This window comes from Callospermophilus lateralis, chromosome 2 (assembly GCF_048772815.1).
Source record: "Callospermophilus lateralis isolate mCalLat2 chromosome 2, mCalLat2.hap1, whole genome shotgun sequence".
NCBI lineage: Eukaryota > Metazoa > Chordata > Mammalia > Rodentia > Sciuridae > Callospermophilus > Callospermophilus lateralis.
Window position 1 is genome coordinate 71,034,835 of NC_135306.1, and position 19,780 is coordinate 71,054,614.

Genomic DNA, 19,780 nt, shown 5'->3' on the forward strand with positions numbered 1-19,780 from the left:
ATAAAACCTAACTAAAATATTCACAGCTAAAAGAATTTGGAAAATCACTCATCTAGAGTTTTTTCTTAAGAGATGAGAAAATAGAGACTCAAAGAAAAGAACTTACTTGCCCTAAGACACATAATCAGGGTCAGAAGTTGGGCTAAAACTCAACTCTCAATTTTCTTATGAGTGAACCATGTTGTTGACCTCTTGCTTAAAAGTCAACACCAGAAGAGAAAAATTAGTATAAGTAGCAAGGTTCTTGACTGTCTTAAAGGAGATCTTTGCATTTTTTTCTTGCTACAGTTTGGAATTTGAAAAGACTTGGTTGGAAAAATTTACCTTGAGATGACATATGTGCATGCACAAACACACACACACACACACACACACACACACACACACACCATGTTCATGCTATTCCATTTGTCATATATTGGTTTATATGATGCATATAATTGTTTTAAATAGAACTCATGCACAGTCTTTGTTGTCCATTGATAAGGTTCCTTATACAACAAGTAGAAACCAACACACCATTTTGAGGCAGGAAATAGAATTTCTATTATTTTTCTGGATAAAAATGAAAAATTTTTTTTTCTTTTAGAGCCATATAAGTGAAAATTGTGATGAAGTTGAAGCTGTGAAAAACTTATATCCCAATTATAAACACTACACAGATGTTTATGATAGAAACAATCTTCTGACAAATAAGGTAAATGCTGTATCATGGTGCAATCTAAGTAAATGCACACATTTACCAAACCAGAGTAAACCCCAGTGTGTGTGTGTGTGTGTGTGTGTGTGTGTGTGTGTAGCTAAATATGGACGTGAAGCTTCCTCTCAGTAGATAAATTTAAAGGCTTCGTTTGAGGGTGGGAATGTCATTGGTCCAAGGACACTTGGACAGCTCCATTAGGATGTAAATGTGCCTTTCTTTAAGTCAGCAGATGCATTTCTAAGGATCCTTTGCGTAAGAAATATGAATAGGGATATTAAATTACATATGAAAGTTTTAAAAGGGGTATCAGGAGGGCATTGGTTGCATTATAGAACATATATAATTAGAATTTTGTTCAACATCCACAAAGAATGAAGTGTCCAGGCTTACAAGGAAGAATGTGCAATCCAGGTTGATGCATGTGCGTGTATTAAGGAATACATTCTCACCTGGAAAAAACTAGCTGGAAGACACATATTGAATGTTGAAAATGATTCTTCCTGAGGGAGAAAGCAGAGCTTTCTACTTGTTATTTTAAAGTTCTGAGATTTGAAAAAAATGAGTATGTATTAATTTAATAATTAATTAAAGTTAATATGAGTGACTAGAGACCTCATTACAATAATATACCCTTTGGCCTTGACCTTCAAGCAAATATACAAACTGCAGGTAGAGTTTATTGCAGCAAATAATTTCTTTGTTACTATGTGAATGGAGATGATTCAAAAGGTTAACACTCTGCATAAATCATGTAAATGCTACATCATAATTTTTATCCTTCTTTACATATATTTCCATATAATTAATAAATTAAACTTCAATTTGCATGTTAATTTTATTTGCACAGAGGTTGTGAAAGTTTTATTTAAATTATAATTCTGTGGTCACTGTACCATGCCTCCCAAAGGAGAAAGCTATTTAGATATAGGTTTTATACTGGGGAAAAATATAATCTCGAGAGTAAAGTCTTTCAAGAAAACACAAATATTATCAAGACTGAAAATCGAAAGATATTTCATATGTGTTCGGTACCTGCTTTCTTGGACCAATTTTGCCTTCTGAATTAATGCTTATTAGATAGTACATTCCCTAATTTTTATGAAAAATGTAAAATTGGGGAGTTAAAAATTATTTGATGGTATCAAGATAGTTGCCTATATTAAAACTGAAAAGAAATAAAGAACAATTTTTTGCAGGGTAACTTTCACAGCTTTCATGTGCTGAGGAGGGAAAACTTACTTCTAGAAAGTTCTGGTGAATATAGCTCTATAGGTAGCTCACCACATAGACTTAGAAAAGAAAGCAGCAGTTTGACAATTTTCTAAAGTAGAAATAATAGTATCATAATTCCTCAAATTGGTTGGACACTCTATGCTGTAGATCATCTCTATAAACCCTCATTATTTTATGGATCAACCAAAAGAAATGCTAGTGAAATTCATGAATTTGCTGAGACTTTTGTATTACAATGTTTTACAGGCCTTTTCTGAAGTCTAAGATTTATACCTAGGGATTTTGTACAGTTGCAACTGTTCTTATAAAGGTGGTGACCACCAGTCACAGCTTCTGTTTCTCCCTATACTATCTTGTTTTGCGTCAGTACTGATGTAAGCATTTTTGAATGATAAACTCCATGTAGGACAATCTTCTCTCCAGACAGTGATGGCGCATGGCTGCTACCTTTCTGCAGAAGAACTTAACATCTTCAATGAACGGGGAGCATCCATCTCACATTGTCCCAATTCTAATTTATCGTGAGTAGGCAATAATTGCTTGTAAGATTATGAATGTGCATGTTGCATTTCGGCAGTCAAAAGCCTTTGTTCTCTCAGTCATTCATTCCTCCAGGATCTGTCTTATATTTATGTTTTAGTAGGACAGGAACTAGATAAATGGACGTTTGCCTATATTATAGTGGAGGAAAAGAAGAATATATAAAAGAAGACTTTTTTTTTGCAGAGTATGCATTTGAAAACACATCTCCTAAAATCTCTGAAATGTGCATAAAAAATGAATAATGAGAAATACAACAGAAATTCAGGATATAGAGCCAGGGACTGAAAGAATGCACATGGCAGTCAGTGTCCCAGGGAGGCAGTGTTGACACATTTTGGAGCTCTGGAGTCAAGAGGAAGTGCAGTGCAATAGAAGCCAATGTTCCACAGTGTGCTGGATCTGACAGGGTACTGGCTCACAGAGGGCAGCCCAGGAGGGACACAATAGTGATTGGGAGAGGGTTGCTAATGGGGGTGAAGAACCATTAACTCCCTGGAACTTCTGACTGTCCCCAAACAAGGGCAGAGAGGACTTTACTAGTAGGAGAAGTTCCTTTGCAAAGGTTGGAGGTGTTGACAGTTGGAAGCTTAGGGACTTCGCAAATGGCACAATTGTGTGTCAGTGGCAGTATGTGAAGGGGACTTAGAGCCACAGGACATTTTTCTGGACTGTTTTAGGAGTTTTCAGATATAGTCACATGGTAGGGAATCTTCCCTCTGTAACCTAATTTATGGTCTAGTGACTTCATATGAAAAGAATTACCATCCCGTGTTTGAATGCACTGCACAACATACTCTAAATGAAAACTCATCCAGCTTTGCAAATTGGGAAGTGAAGTTAAATTTCTGAAGGAAACATTTTTGCTTAAATACCATTATACAACAAATTTGAGAGGTTTATTGTGTATTTACTGGAGTTTTGGAATGTGCATTTTTGAGCAGACTAGTTTGGCCTTTGCATCTTCTTGGACTTCTAAGGATGTGCTTTAGTTTCTCTTATTAGACAGGCAACACATATATTAAGCTCAGAGTCATGAGGTCCACAATTCAGCCCAGAAATTGTCTCTCCTAGTTGCTGCACCCTCAGAGGCAGCATTTGAAATTTCAGACCCAGATTCACCAGAGTGCATCCCTTTTCTAGTTGTTCCCACCTGTCATTTATCTTGAGAGTGAAGGAGAGTAATGGAATAAAACTTTTTCTCACCTATCCTGAGAGTCATGTCCGACCCTCCATAACAAAAGAGAGACAAATTTAACAAATTTATTTAACCAAAGTTTTACATGCATGGAATGTTTTAGAATAAAAAAATCAAAAGATATAGAGAACTTTCTCTATTTTTATGCTTTGATTTGATGAAGCACGGACAGCCATTTAGGAACATAATTGGACAAAAAGGATTTGATTTAATGCTAAGAGGCTGAGTAGGAAACCCAGTTTATTCTGCTGGGCAGGTTCTTCTTGGCTTCTCTGTGTAGTGTTTTTTCCCTCCCAGGTATGGGGCAGGATCCTTTCTGAAGTGAGGGTCTTATGACCTTCTATCGAACAAAGCAGGTCAGACAATTTCTCCATGGCCAGCTTCAAAAGAGAAAAGCAGGGGAAGAGTAATATTTCTAGGCTTTATGGCTTATTTTGAAGAACGGGGGTTCTAGCTTCTGATTCACTTTTGGAAAGAGAAATTTTAGTTTCTGTTTTAGTGCTGGGGATCCAATGCTTTACACCCTCTAGGCCTAAAAACTTCTAGTTTCTATGGATTGTCTTGTGGAGAAGAAAGGGGTCAGGATTAGGTCAGAGGAAGATTTTGATTTTTGAGGATGCTTCTTTGGGGTCTTGTTTTCTGAGCCTTAATATGAATCACTGCTTATTCAGGGTTACAAATTGTTCTGCAAGTAGAGGAAGGGCAGTGCTTTATAATTTCTATTTCCTAATACAGACGAGTGGGTCAGTTAAAAAATACTTAAGAGCCAGTTGCAGGGGTGCACACCTTTAATCCCAGATAGCTGAGAGACTAAGGCAGGAAGATGGCAAGTTTGAGGCCACCCTTGGCAATTTTGTGAAACCCTTTCTCAAAATAAAAACTAAAAAAGGCTGGGGGTATAGCTTAGTGTAAAGTGCCACTGGGTTCAATCCTGAGCAATCCTTGTCCCCACCTCTCCCCCACCACCACCAAATTTAATATTGATAAGACTTTTGGACTCATTGTAAGGTTTAACTTCGTCATTTATTCTTTTCATATAAGTGATTCTCCACTTTCCCTTTGGCTCTTGATCTTCCTGAGATTAACTTCAGCTCTTGATGATGCTTTGTACTCCAGGACTCAGATGGCCTGGTTTGACTGTGTATTTGTGTCAGCATGAGAGATGATCCGGTGGGACACGCCATTTTCAGTGATGTCGCTTTTCATTATTATTAAGTGACCCTCCATTGTTGGAATCGCATGGATCTCCTCTGAAATCTTCTCTCTCCACAGGCTCAGCAGTGGCTTCCTCAATGTGCTTGAGGTCCTGAAACATGAAGTGAAGATAGGGTTGGGGACAGGTCAGTATTTCACTGGTGAAACTGTGGCATTGGTCAATCAGCAAATAACTTTTGATGCAACTAATTTGCAGATAACAGTTTTATCTTTAAAAAAAAACATGAGTTTGATTGCCTGGTAGTGATGTCTTACCAAGTATCTAACTGAATAGTGAGGTTGGAAGTAATGCGAACTTGTCTGTGATGAGAGATGTTTCTATGACACCAAACCCTGAAAGCCATTAACCCTGTTTGTGGTTTAGAGGTTAGGCGATAAAGGACCATTGCTTCTAAAGTATTTTAAAGGTTCTTGATTTCTCCCGCCCTTTTTGTTTTGTCCTTCTGGCTAGGTTTTAATAAGGTTATTATAAGGTTGGATTTGTGTGTGTGAGTGTGTGTGTGTGTGTATGTGTGTGTGTGTGTGTGTGAGTGTGTTTTCAGAACTTCATCATCAAATACTGTCTCATAAGAAAATGTATTTGACTTTGCCATAGTGAGCAAGGTCAGATTCCATCTTTGCCAACTTCCAGAACTCTGAGACACTATAAGAACCAGCTTTGCTTTTAACCCTTGTTTGGCCATAATGGGACTCCTGGTTTTCGACAGGTAGTCTGATGCTCACCCAGCTGAAGGACATTCTACGTGGCAGCTGGGTTAGCAATGCACTCTTTCTTTACAATGCATTTTAATGGTTTTTCCTGAGTGTGTGCACTGCAGCTTACTTAGAAAATGAGAGTCAGCCTAAACGTCTAGGCATCCACTGTGAGCCTTCTTTTATTACTGTGTGTGACTGAACTAAAAATTTTTTAAAGGGAGGTGAAATTGGGCACAAGAGCTTATTTTTTTAAAACTTTAAAAATAGACATATAAAACGGTACATATTAATGGGTCATACTGAGATATATCTACCCATGGATATGTTGTATGATATTTAAATTAGGATAAGCATATCTGTCTTCTGAAACAGTTATCATTTCTTTATGGTGAAAATATTCAAAATCCTTTCTTTCAGCCCTTTGGAAATATGTAGTACATTATCATTATCTATGGTCACCTTATAACATTAGCTTTGTACCTACTCATTAACCTATTCCCACATCTCCCTCCCCACTACTCTCCCCCACGTCTGGTATCCACCATTCTATCCTCAGCTTCTATTAGGTCAAGTTGTCTTTTTTTTAGATTCTACATTATGAGTGAACTTATGTTGTACTTGTCTTTCTTTTCTGTTCCTGATGCTTTTGTCTTCTTGATATTTCAGAACGTGAGGCTGCATGCATATTGAAATTGATAGTTCTCACCATTTTCTGCAACAACTCAAGTTCTAGTTTGTTACAATGAGATATTTTACACCAAGCAACTAATTAGAAAAACAAATAATATTCATTATTATTTTGTTAAAATTATCAAGAAAGGTATGTTAAATTAGAGGTTTTTTCCAGTTTTACATAGAATCAAAGTAATTAGGATTTTTAAAAATTCTAATTTAAGTCTTAAATTATTAATATTGGGATAACATTGGGATATCATCACTGATGTTAAAGGAAGCAAATTAGTTACTTTACTTTCACAGGAAAGTTTTAAAGGCTAAGGAAAAAAAAATGGCCAAGAGTTTGCTACACACTACAGTTAGTTAATATTAAAAATTTAGAGACATAAAAAATCAAGTAGGTATTGCTTTCAGTTTTTCTAGGAAAATTCCCATGATTTAAATTCACCATGCAATTTCTTCAGTTCTTGACTGGGTTGTATCACTGTGGCTGAAAAAGCATAGAGAACATTCTGGCTGTCCCTTATTGGCTGTAAGACCTTCTGCAAATTACTTTGTTTACAACATCAACAATAGCAACAATAACAGTACCTATTTTACAAGCTTGTTTTGAGAATTAAATAAAAAATAAATGCATCCAAAGTGGCTGGCACAGTGCCCAGCATGTAGCACTGGTCAATCAAGATTTTGGCTTAGAAAGGAAGGAAAAAAGCAAACATATTGACCAAATGTTTGCTTAAATGTGACATATTAGTGTATTAGCTTGGAGAATGTTGTTTCATTTTTACAGTCTTTATCGCCATAGCCACCTAGGGATCCACTGTTTCCTAGACATGATGTTTATGTTATCAATTTGCCCTTTGTTTATAGAGTTTGGGAGATATTTAGCCTCATACTGTGAATAGAGAGGAAGCCCAAGAACAGTTTGTGCACTGTGTCTATAACAAATCTGAGCAAATCTTGACTTGCTCAAATATTAAAAACCTGCAGGAAGCCTGTCAAAAAAGCATTGCAAAACAAGAGAAGGCAATTTAAGAATGAGAGCAAACATCTAATAATGATCTACTTCTGATCTAGAAGAAAATTTCTAAAAATTGCCATCATCCTTAGAGTATAAAAAGACATGACACCATGAAAATATTGCAAATGGTGGTGAAAATACAAATTTTTAAAGTGGAAAAAGAAAACAAAAAAATTGAAATACAAGCATGTGAACTCGCCCTGCTGGAGAGATGGTAGATGGTATAATCATTTTGAAGAGCGTTTTACAGTTTCTTATAAGGTTAAATATACATCTACATATAACCCAGGAATTTAACTCTTGGATATTTACCCTGGAGAAATGAACAAACATGTTTGCAAAAAGAGTTGTACAAGAATGTTTATACCTGCTGTATTCATAAAAGTTGCCACATTGAAATAATTCAAGCATCTGTCAACAGGAGGATAGATAAAAGGAAACTATGGTATATTCACATAATGGAATATTACTCAGAAGTTAAAAGACAAATTACTTATACATACAAAACATGAGTACATCTCAAAAATATCTTAAATGAAGAAAGAGACAGATAAAACAAGCACATACTGTATGATGTCATATGTATGAAATACAGGGACCAACAGAAGTAACCTGTGTTCACAGAAATCAAGAAGTGGTCCTAAGTGTTGGAGGTGATGTTAGGAGAATTAACTAGAAAAGGCTATAGGGAATTTGCTGGAGTAGTGGAAATGATTGATATCTTGGTTTTTTTGGAAAGGTAGTTAAAACTGTGTATAACTGTTAATATTTATTGAATTGGATATCCAAGTACTATGCATTTTATAATATCTTAATTATATCTCTATTAAAGCAAGAACAAACCAATTATGTAGGCAGATATAAGAAACAGAATTGTTGCAAAGAACGAATTCAGTGATGTGGGGAATCAAATGGAGCAAAGATCAGAAGAGGGTGTTAGAGGATGATCCATGAGGAGGGCAGAAGGCATAGTGCCAACACAGGGGCCTTCTGATGGAGGTCCTGGAGTCAATGGAACAAATAATAGAGCTTAAAGTATATATATTTTTTTGAGCTTAAGAAGGAGCTATGTTGTAAGTGCTTGCCCCATTTTATGTTAAATTATACCTGAGCATATTGTTGCACAATATTTTAATTACAAAGAACAAAAACACTTCTGGAAACATTGATGTAGGGTGAAAAATTCAGTTGTCAACAAAACAATTAAAACAATTTTCATTCAAATGTTTTTTGCTAGCACACACAAAACCAAAGTCAAAAATGAATATGAGGGTGAAGCAGTCATTAGCCGAAATTATTATATCTGGCGAATTCTCCTTCATATATGAAGGCAACAAAATTCTCAGCTGGACAAAGCCTTGGAAAGTAATCTCTCTGAACCACTTGAAAAAAAAAACTAGAAAATCTACACCATTTATTTATTGGTGGGCCAAAATGAAGTGCCAATATGTGGGAAAGAAATAGAACAATGTGCATATTAAGAACAACTGGGCCCAATTTCTCTGCCACTGTCTGGCGAGTCTAGCCACCTTGACCTACTGGCAAGTTACCTTGTCAATTTGCTTTGGTATTTGTCTCTAAAATGGAGTTGATGATAGTAGACACCTTATAATATTGCTTTGAGGAAACAAAGTTAATATATGATCTTCTTAGAAAGATTCTTGACATAGACTAACAATTGAATACTTGTTGACTAGTATTAGGTAAAAAATCTATACCATTTATTTATTGGTGGGCCAAAATGAAGTGCCATTATGTGAGAAAGAAATAGAACAATAAAATTTAAAGTAAAGCTGTTGTCAGTTAAAGTAGAAATAAGATTAAAATGTGGAAATGATTTTTAAAAGAATAAAAGCAAAAGCCCAAAATTCATCTCAACGTGTACAGTGTTAAAAGTAATGTATATTAAAAAACTATCAGAATGGCAACATAAATCAGAAAGAGGCTCCTGGGTCCTGAATACATACTTGTTTTTGAAACTGAGCGTCAGATCCTTCAGTTTTGATTTTATATTTTCTTTATATGATTTGTATGTCTTCAATGTTATAGAAATTTAAATAATATATGCTCTGCAAGAAATAACTTCCTAAGTACTAAAAATTCTTCTGTCTTCTGATTTTGTTAACAAAACCCAAGTTGTAGCGTCTGTGTAAGATGTACTTGGCAAGTGGCAGCCAAATTATAAGTGTATAAAACTTCTCGTCTCAGAAAAAAGTGAGTTGTATATCATATTTTGATTTTGACTTTGCAATATAAAAATGCAGGCTGTGTAGCCTTTATCCAAAATATTCGGGAACAGAAGTATTTTGGATTTCTGATTTTTTAAAAATTGGAAATATTTGCATATGTGTATTGAAATACCTTGGATGAGGGACCCAAATCTAAACACAAAATTTATTTATGTTTCATATATAATTTATATACATAGACTGAATGTAATTTTAGACACTGTTTTTAGTGTGCCTGCATTTTGGACAGCAGCTCATCTCATGAGGTCAGGTGTGGGATTTTCCACTGTGGTGTCGTCACGTTTTGGAGCATTTGAAATTTTAGATCTTTTGATTAGGAATCCTCGATCTATATTAAAGATAACTACTGGCAGAATTATGCAGAATGCTTCCTGTCTAAAATAGGAAGGAAGCATGGAAGTCAAAGCAAACATAGTCAATATCCCCAAAACAGTAATCTGAAAGAAAAATTTATGAAAGTATACAACAAGTTTACATAAACAATACATATAAATTCATTAAAACGAATGACCTGCATGTAGCAGTGTCTCATTTTGCAGTGATGATTACCCATCCTGACTTGGTTTTTTCCATTACTCCCAAAGCACTCGTTCTTTGATCTCCTTGTGGAACCCAATCCAGATTCCATGCTTTCTCAAGACCCATTATTCCCTCCCTGATTTACCCTGCTTGGATGCCAGTGGACATCACTGGAAAAATGGCTTCTGATCCCTCTTTGTGTTCACTTTGCAAAAGCCCAGGCTTTGATTCTGTTATTGTTCCTCTTTCTCAGAGCACATACCTGGGCATCTGGAAGGTGCTGAAGAAGCATCTCCAGTGGTACAGTGCTTGCCTAGCATGCCTGAGGCCCTGAATGTGGTCCCCATCACTGCAAAATAAAAACAAGACAAAAAAAGTCACACCATAAATATATACAACTTTTGCCCATCAATTTAAAAAATAAATAAAATATACAGATTCCTGAGTTTAATCTTGATAGATAGATCCTGGGTGAGAAGTTTCACAAGGGGGTTTCAAGAGATCTGTCTAGAAGTTGACAAAGAGCCAGGTTTGGGAACCTCGGCTCTGCAGAGGGAGTACTATGTGCATGTTAAGAACAAGCTGGGTCCAATTTCTCTGCCACTGGCTGGCAAGGCTGGCCACCTTGACCTAGTGGCAAGTTACCTTGTCACTGTGCTTTAGTATTTGTCTCTAAAATGGAGTTGATGATAGTAGACACCTTGTAAGATTGCTTTGAGGAAAAATAAGTTAATATGTGATCTTCTTAGGAAGATTCTTGACCTAGACTAACAATTGAATACTATTTGACTAGTATTAGGTATTTGGCATTGATATTCTTTATTTGAAATTAATTTATTTCCAATTAACATGTAATGTACAAAATTGAAGAGTACTCTCTATTAACATGGATGAATAAGTTAAATGGATATAATAAAACTTTTCAGGGAATTGAGTGATCCTTTGGAAATACTGTTCTGATAAAAGAAAAGCATTTTCTAAAAAAATTCCTTACAAGTTTACCTAAGGACAAGTAAGAAAGTTGAACATGAAATTGAGCTGCAATCTATAATTACTATTAAATAGGCAATTACTTTTGATCTTTGCAGTCTATATAGGCATTAACAATTATATATGTCTACCTAGAAATGACAGAAGGAACCCTTAAGATATAAAGTGTATTTTATTAGCTATAAATGTATTTTACTCTAATAAAACTTGCTAACTCGCTTGACATTTATATGAACTCACTTAATAACTTCTATATATGTTTCTTTCAAAGATAGTGTTTCAATTGAACTATGATTAGAGATTTCATTTAAACCACTAAAAATCTTTTTCCTCATTTAATGATGCCAACCAATATATAAAGCTATCTGAATCAGCATTGCTTGTTTATTATACTAATTTCCCAAAATATATGTTTATTCTAACACTCTTTCTGCCAAATTATCTTAAAGAAATAACTTTATTTAATTTCCTAAAGTTCTCATCTGGACTAGCATAAAGTTAGGACGAGGTTTTTGAATATAAAACTGTGAACTTGTTTTAAATCACATGTAAATCATCTTTACAACTACGCAGGCGTATTTGAACAGTTTTTGTGAGAGTTCAGAGAATATTCAGATATGTTTCTGTTACCTTTATTAATAATTTGGGTATCGAAGTGGGCTGAACTGTGGCCCCAAATGTCTACCAAAACCTATAAATATGATCTTATAAAGGTCTTTATAGCTGTAATTAAGGTAAAGGTCTCAAGATGAAGTCATTCTGAAGTGCAGTGGGTCCTAAATCCAATGATCAGTGCAGAAAAGGAGAGAGACAGAAAACAGAGGGAGGAGGACTATTTGAAGGTGGAGGCAGAGACTGGAGTTCTACCGCTGTAAACCAAAATGCCAGGAGCCACCATAAACTGGAAAAAGCAAGGAATGATTCTTCCCTAGAGCTTCTGTAGGTGTAACAGCCCTGCCAACACTGTGATTTCAGACTTTTGAACTCTGAAACTACGAGAGAAGAAATTTCTGCTGTGCTAAGCCATAAAATATGTGGTAGTTTGTGGCAACAGCTCCAGAACCTAATAGAAAATTCTAATTCTTATCAATGTTGATTTGCATCTCTATAGATAAGACCTTTCTTTAATTAAATATGGACTATATCACTAAAAGCAAAAGACAACCTTATACATCTATTATTCTGTTTATCCTCACAAAGTTACCGTCTGGGCTTTGTTTTGCCTACCACAGATGTGGCTGGTGGTTATTCCTCATCCATGCTTGATGCCATCAGAAGAGCAGTGATGGTTTCCAATATCCTTTTAATTAATAAGGTAAACGAGAAAAGCCTCAGCCTCAGAGAAGTCTTCAGACTAGCCACTCTTGGAGGAAGCCAAGGTAATGACTATTTTATCTCTTTCTCACACAACATACAACCATGCAAATCCGTGTCCTTGAATGGAGTGTTAAGGTGCATGATAGTGGAATCAGGGGAATCCAATACACATATACTGTCACATCTCACAGGGCATAGCCAGCTTTTAGCCAGCAAAATATATGTTCAGGTATATGGTGGAGAAATCAGTTTTTTGATGAGTTCATTATCTGGCAGAATAGATGTTTGATACACAATTGTCATAAATTATGATAAATTGGTCACTTTAGTGGATATTTGCATTGGTCACATGCATTCTGGTTCTTTAAAATAATCCATTGTTCCACTGAGTCAAGTACTTTCTTCTCTTGGCCTGAGTAATAAATAATAACCATATACTAATAATAATAGCCATATACTAATCATAGCCAAGACTTGCTGAGCTCAGACCCATGACACCATGCAACACACCTTACTATGTTGTTATTGTACCTTCATAATCACTGCTGTTAATTCCATTTTATGAACAAGGAAATTGTGCAAGCTTACACAGCTGTCAAGCTACAACATGCCATGATTGAATCCAGAAAATCAAATGCCAAATTTCAGATATTTGCTTCTACTCTCCAATATAACTGCCTATACTAATTCCCACCTAGACCATGTGCTTGGTTTATATATTTAAGTATGCTAATTACTCAAAGTCTCTTTAAGAGGAAGAAGATGTAAAAAAAATAGTTGGTTGATATACAAATATTCATTAGCTTTTCTTCGTTCTCATGTGTAACTATATTTTTATGAAAAAAATAGAAATCATAATTTAAGCCACTTTAGAAATATAGTGTAATTTGAATGGATGATAATGAAAATAGTATAAAGCAGAGATAGCTGGTGAGAAATTAAAATATATAGATAAGGATTTAGAGATATAGATTTACAATAGATTCCCCCGGCCTTAGACATGGATGGAGATCAAGGCCAGGAGAACCCTGTGAAGAGCAATTTCTCAGTTCTTCTTTGAAGGTTCGGTTACTATAATGAGTGCCCTAAAGAACAAACGTGTAGGGACCCTGGCAACTGTAACTGGTTTTCTGGCCTATTAAATACACAACAAGTTTATGTTGCATACAGGCATTGAAAACTCATGCTTGTTATGCTTCTTTGCCAAGGGCAAAAGAATGATGTATAAACAGTGAAGGAGGAAAAAAATTTCACTGATTTTCTATCATATTCAGACCTTCCCCTGACAATTAATAGATGTCACCAATTGCTTTTAATATTTCTAATTATTTTCACACTCCTCTCTTAATGTGAAATCTAAAGAATTCTTTTCTTTGAGAAAAGTTGTTCTTTAATCTTTTAAAAACAAGGAAGATTTATAAGTCAGTGCTTTGAGAATTGCCAAGTGTTCTGGATTTTTGTGCACAGAAATATCACATATCAGATTTTGCCTAGTAGGGAAGATCTATCCACTATTTCCACAGCAGACGACATGACTCCAGTGACAAAATGCTGAAAACACATGTAAAAATTGAAGTAGACAATGCTGCACCCCAGTTAACCTTCCTTGTATGTATGTGCCATTTGCTACCTTAGTGTATATCTTTGCTCATGTTATAGGCTTTAAGGAGATTTAGAGTCAACATGTTCACTGATCATGAAATCCAACTACCTCCATCTTCTGAAACTAAATCATAGAAATGAGAGATGTTCTTCCTTGGCACTTAATAATCCTAGTACATGAATTATAGCTTGAGATGAGTGGAGTCAATAGATGTTATTGACCTATGCCTTATTTTAGAAAATCATTCTTCTTGGGCAACCAGAAAAGCTTTGAGGTTACAAAGAGATCGGTCTGTTTTCAAATCATTGTGTCTCTTGAGTTATAAGGATCTGTTCACTTTGAGAAGTGAGTTGTTTTCTATTCAAAGTCATGAAGTTACAGTAGAGAGACCTGCATTGTCGAATATACAAAAGAATAATTATTTTTTATTTATTAGAGGTTCATTTCACTGCCATAATAATAGATCTTGTTAGCTGTTTCATGGAACATTAAGAAAAAAAAGACAAGGAAAGGAGTTGGAACTTTGGGGGGAAAAGAGAGGGAAGAAGATCAGTATTATGCCAATTCTTAGGTATTCATAGGTATCGTGTCTATTCTTAGAGCCATAAATAAAAAGCACAGGCCAGCTGGCACTGATAGAGCTGAAATCGAATGACAACTTCAGAATTATGATCATAGTGATTGGGGGGAACCATTTTTATTTTCACATTTTGCTTTCTTATACTTACTCTGCTTCTTGTAAGTGGAAGTCTTGGGTCCTACTGGAATGAGAGCACTTTTCTGCCTCACTATTGATTATTCTTTTTTTTTTTCCTAGTGATAATTTGGCAGATTCTATCCCTGCAAACCAAGACATTAGCATGGTCTGATGGCTTGCAATACTAACTGGGTTTAAACTTGTTTTCTTCTGCAGCCCTGGGGCTGGAGAGTGAGATTGGAAACTTTGAAGTGGGCAAAGAATTTGATGCCCTTCTGATCAACCCCAAAGCATCTGACTCTCCCATTGATATGTTTTATGGGGATTTTGCTGGTGATATTTCCGAGGTAAGTAAGACAAAGTTAATCAAAAGACATTTATTTCGTAAAGAAGTCAAAATAGCTTCCTTGTAGAAAAGTAAATAGAAACTGAAACATTTTAATGGAGTTGAGGAGAATCTTACAGGGAAGTTTGATCCCTTTGATAATGTTCAATTTATGATAGCAATGTTAAGAATAATTATAATTAGCAAAATATTTGCATTTGAATGTGTTAGCGTATTTGGGTATATTTTTCTATAAGCAGCCATACATAACTAGTATTAATTGAATACTTGATATGTGCTGGTAGGCATGGGATTAAGCCCTTTCATACATAATTTTATTTAATTAGCAGAACAACTCCAAGAGAAATGGGTACTATTCATATTATCATACTAATTATAGGGGCAGTGAGGCTGAGGGAAAGTTAAGTGATTTACATAGGACTCATGACCAGTAATTAATATGCAGTATTTGGATTCAACTGGGAAGACTTTCTGACCACCAGAAATTGGGCTCTTGACACTATGCTCTGTCAATTTTATTTTTCTTTCTCTTTTTAAAAATTTGTTCTAATTAGTTATATATTATAGTAGAATATATTTTGACATATTCTATATATATGGAGTTTGACTTCTTATTCTTCTGGTTGTGCATGATGTAGAATTACATTAGTCATTTAATCATATATGCACTTAGGATAGTAATGTCCAATTCATTCTACCAACTTTCCTATTCCCATTTCCATTTCCCCTTCCTTCCCTTCATTCCCCTTGGTCTAATCCAAGGGACTTCTATTCTTCCCTAATCACCCCACCTTATTGTGAATTAGCATACGAATATCAGCCTTTGGTTTGGGGGAGGATTGGCTTATTTCACTCAGCATGATATTCTCCAGTTCCATCCATTTAATGGCAAATGCCATAATTTCATTATTTTTTATGGCTAATATTTCATTGTGTATATATAGCACATGTTTTTATCCATCTGTTGAAGGGTACCTAGCTTTGTTTCATAGTTTAGCTATCGTGAATTGAGCTGCTCTAAACATTGCTGTGGTTGTGTCAATGTAGTATGCTGATTTTAAGTCCTTAGGGTATAAACCGAGGAGTGGGATAACTGGGTCAAATGGTGGTTTCATTCCAAACTTTCTGAGGAATCTCCGTACTTCTTTCCAGAGTGGTTGTACCAATTTGCAGTTCCACCAGCAATGTATGAGTGAACTTTTCCCCCACATCCTTGCCAACATTTATTGTTGCTTGTATTCTTGATGATTGACACTCTGACTGGAGTGAGATGAAACCTCAATGTAATTTAATTTGCATTTCTCTAATTGCTAGAAATGTTGAAGATTTTCTCATATATTTGTTGACCAATTGCTTTTCTTCTTCTTGTGTCTGTTCAGTTCCCTTTTCCCACTTATTGATTGGGTTATTGGTTTTGGTGTTACATTTTTTTGAATTTTTCATATATCATGGAGATTAATACTCTATCTGAGGTGCATGTGGTAAAGATTTTCTCCCATTCTGTAAGCTCTCTTTTCAAGTTCTTGATTGTTTCCTTTGCTGTGAAGAAGCTTTTTGGTTTGACAGTTTTTTTTAATTATATAAGAAAATGAGTTTTGTTCTTCTTATAAAATCTTTTCCTATTAATATAATAAACAAATCCATCTTAGTTTAATAATTATTGTTTATAAGATAGTTTTTAGAAAAGAATTAACTACTATCATTTATAAATTGATCTACTTATGAAAGTAAATGTGAAAATAAATATATTCAAGTTTTTAAAAGAAAAATGTTGGATTATTTGAAGCTTATATCATTTGTTATTGGGGAGAAAAAAAGACCTTTCCTCTGCCATCTTAGGATCAAGACTTGAGTTTCCTATAACAAAAGACAGATCAACCAAAAAAAAAAAAAAACATACAAATTTATTTATGGCACGAGAGCCTTCATAATGAAATGAAGACCCAGAGAAGCTGGTTAACCTGAGTGCTTGGTTTGATGAAGAATGGAAAATTGGGAAAAGAGCATTCTCTTTTTTTTTTTTTTTTTTTAAATTTATTTTTTTTTTATTCAAAACATTACAGATTTCAGAATCACATCGGTTACACATCCACATTTTTACATAATACCATAATAGTAACTGTTGTATTCTGCTACCTTTCCTATCCTCTACTATCCCCCCTCCCCTCCCCTCCCATCTTCTCTCTCTACCCCATCTACTGTAATTCATTTCTCTTCTTATTTTTTCCCATTCCCCTCACAAACTCTTATATGTAATTTTGCATAACAATGAGGGTCTCCTTTCATTTCCAAGCAATTTCCCTTTTCTCTCCCTTTCCCTCCCACTTCATGACTCTGCTTAATGTTAATCTTTTCCTCCTGCTCTTCCTCCCTGCTCTGTTCTTGGTTGCTCTCATTATATCAAAGAAGACATTTGGCATTTGTTTTTTAGGGATTGGCTAGCTTCACTTAGCATAATCTGCTCTAGTGCCATCCATTTCCCTGCAAATTCCATGATTTTGTCATTTCTTAGTGCTGCGTAGTACTCCATTGTGTATAAATGCCACATTTTTTTTATCCATTCATCTATTGAGGGGCATCGGGGTTGGTTCCACAGTCTAGCTATTGTGAATTGTGCTGCTATGAACATCAATGTGGCAGTATCCCTGTAGTACGCGGAAAAGAGCATTCTCTAATGGTACCAAACTGGGGGCAAACAGGGCCTGTTTGTACTGTGTCTTCTCTGTGACCCTTTGTCAAGGATGCTCCTTCCCTCTGGGTAGTAGGAGGGCACTTCTGACTCGAGGGTCTTAGGATCTGCTTCAGGGGAGAAGGGTGAGAGGAAGGTCACAGTGGCCTTCCTGCCTTTGGTTCTGGGGAAATGTATCCTGAGTCCATCGTTATTTTCATATTACTTTTTATTTTACTTTTTTAGTAGAGGGACTTTCTGGGAATAGGGCTTAATCCCATTCATCTAGTCATTTTTCTTATTTCATACACCTCTTAAAATATTTGAATCATTTCACTAGATTAATTTCTTTAATTTATATAATGCTTTTCCTTCAAATAATTCAAGGTTATATCCCAAGGACTTTCTAGCAGTAAACAAACATTTATTAGTAGTCAACAGGTTGTGTACTTTATTTATTTGATGCTTTTCTTTTTATATGAAAAGACAATTTCTTTTAATTAATAGAAGTTTAAATAATAGAATTAATAGACAATTTCTTTTTAATTAATAGTAGTTCGCTCTTGAGAAATATATTTCAATTTCTGGGCTTTACCAAACACTATTTCCTATTAATTTCCTTTATGAAATGTACAAAATACTATTTCTTATTACCTTTATTTTCCATTTTAGGCTGTTATCCAGAAGTTCCTCTACCTAGGTAGGTAGATATACATCTCTATGCTAAATAAATCTTTTGTCTTTTTCTTGGGTATGGCTCTCTGTGTTTGCTATAACATTTTTTAAATGTTATCTGTGTTAATTTGCCTTGATTTATTTTTTAAATACTCCTCAGCATCAAGTCCGTTTGTAGAACAATATTTAAAGTACTGTTCAAAATACACGTGACCCACTAGAACATACGGTCACAAATCCCAAGCTGAGAATGGAAGCCCATAGGGGAAGAAATCCCATGTGTAAACCTCTTACCCTCATCTGTACCCACATTCTGCCCTACTTGTGGTCTACTAGACCCTCTCTACATGTGTTTCCAGTGTACTCATGTTCAATTCCATTCACTGAGAGAAACAATAATGCAGAAGATTCTCCTCTGATGTTCCTTCCACTGAGTGAGCTCAGTACTGAGTGAACTTGAGATGGGAGAGACACATGTTATTTCATGTGGATCTCAGTTTCTGCAAATTGTTCATCTCACCATGCACTATTAAGATAACGGTTTCTTTTTCAACTGGGCCTAGAAATGAAAACCAAGCATTTGAGCTAAAAGGATGGGGATGGGGGTCTATTCATGTGATTTCCACCTTGAGTGCAAAATTCAGACTCTAATCTCAAATTAGCTATGGCATCTTCTGCTGATCCATGTTATCCTGACCAGATTATAAGCAATCTGAGGGGGGTGGGGTAAGAAGTCAGCTTTTTTGTGTTTCCTTTCTTGCAAATATTTTGTTTTAAATCTCTCCATGGCAATTAAAATAATTATTGACACAAACCACTTTATAAATTGATTCTTTGATTTTTCTTTCAGGAGATGATCGAAATATTGAGGAGGTTTATGTGGGTGGCAAGCAGGTGGTTCCATTTTCCAGCTCAGTGTAAGAAGTTCTCCTGGGATGACATGGCTCTGCGTCTCCCTTGTGCCCAGGCGTGGTTGGAAAGTCACAATCAGTACCTTGTTCTTGGGATGACTATCTCTTTCTGTGTCTAGTATTCACTTGGTAAACTGCTTGAAGGAAGTGCAGTAATTCCCAACTCTGGTTGGGAAGTTTCATAATTTCATGAAAATGTCTCCTTTTTGAGCTGTTCAGATTTACTTCAAGCTCAAACAGAAGGGGATATTATTGCTGGCCGTATGTCTATTATGAGATTGAAGTGAAATCTTTTTCCTATGTGGAAACTTGGAGAGCAAAGATATTCCTATAAGGTTAGATATTTTGAGCTAACAAGTATGAAAATTACAGAACTAAAGATTAACCAGTGACCATATTTTTGTGAGGGAACAAAAATTAGACAGTGAACAAATGTTGGAAAAAAGTCACTTCAGATTGTGTTTGAAAATTATATGCTGAGCATAAACTTACTGAATTTTAAAATGTGTTTCTAGATTGACCTT

The 19,780-nt window shown here is 35.3% G+C and overlaps 1 protein-coding gene across 1 annotated transcript in view; it reads left to right on the forward strand.

The window, feature by feature from the left end:
- Positions 1-19,266, forward strand: part of Gda (guanine deaminase) — an 87,129-nt gene extending 67,863 nt beyond the window's left edge. Inside the window, exons 8-14 of the mRNA XM_076843492.2 lie at positions 590-697; positions 2,360-2,457; positions 4,947-5,014; positions 12,272-12,418; positions 14,873-15,003; positions 18,343-18,370; positions 19,196-19,266. Coding sequence (XP_076699607.1) covers positions 590-697; positions 2,360-2,457; positions 4,947-5,014; positions 12,272-12,418; positions 14,873-15,003; positions 18,343-18,370; positions 19,196-19,266 — 651 coding nt within the window. The remainder of the gene's footprint in view (positions 1-589; positions 698-2,359; positions 2,458-4,946; positions 5,015-12,271; positions 12,419-14,872; positions 15,004-18,342; positions 18,371-19,195) is intronic.
- The last annotated feature ends 514 nt before the right edge of the window (positions 19,267-19,780 follow it).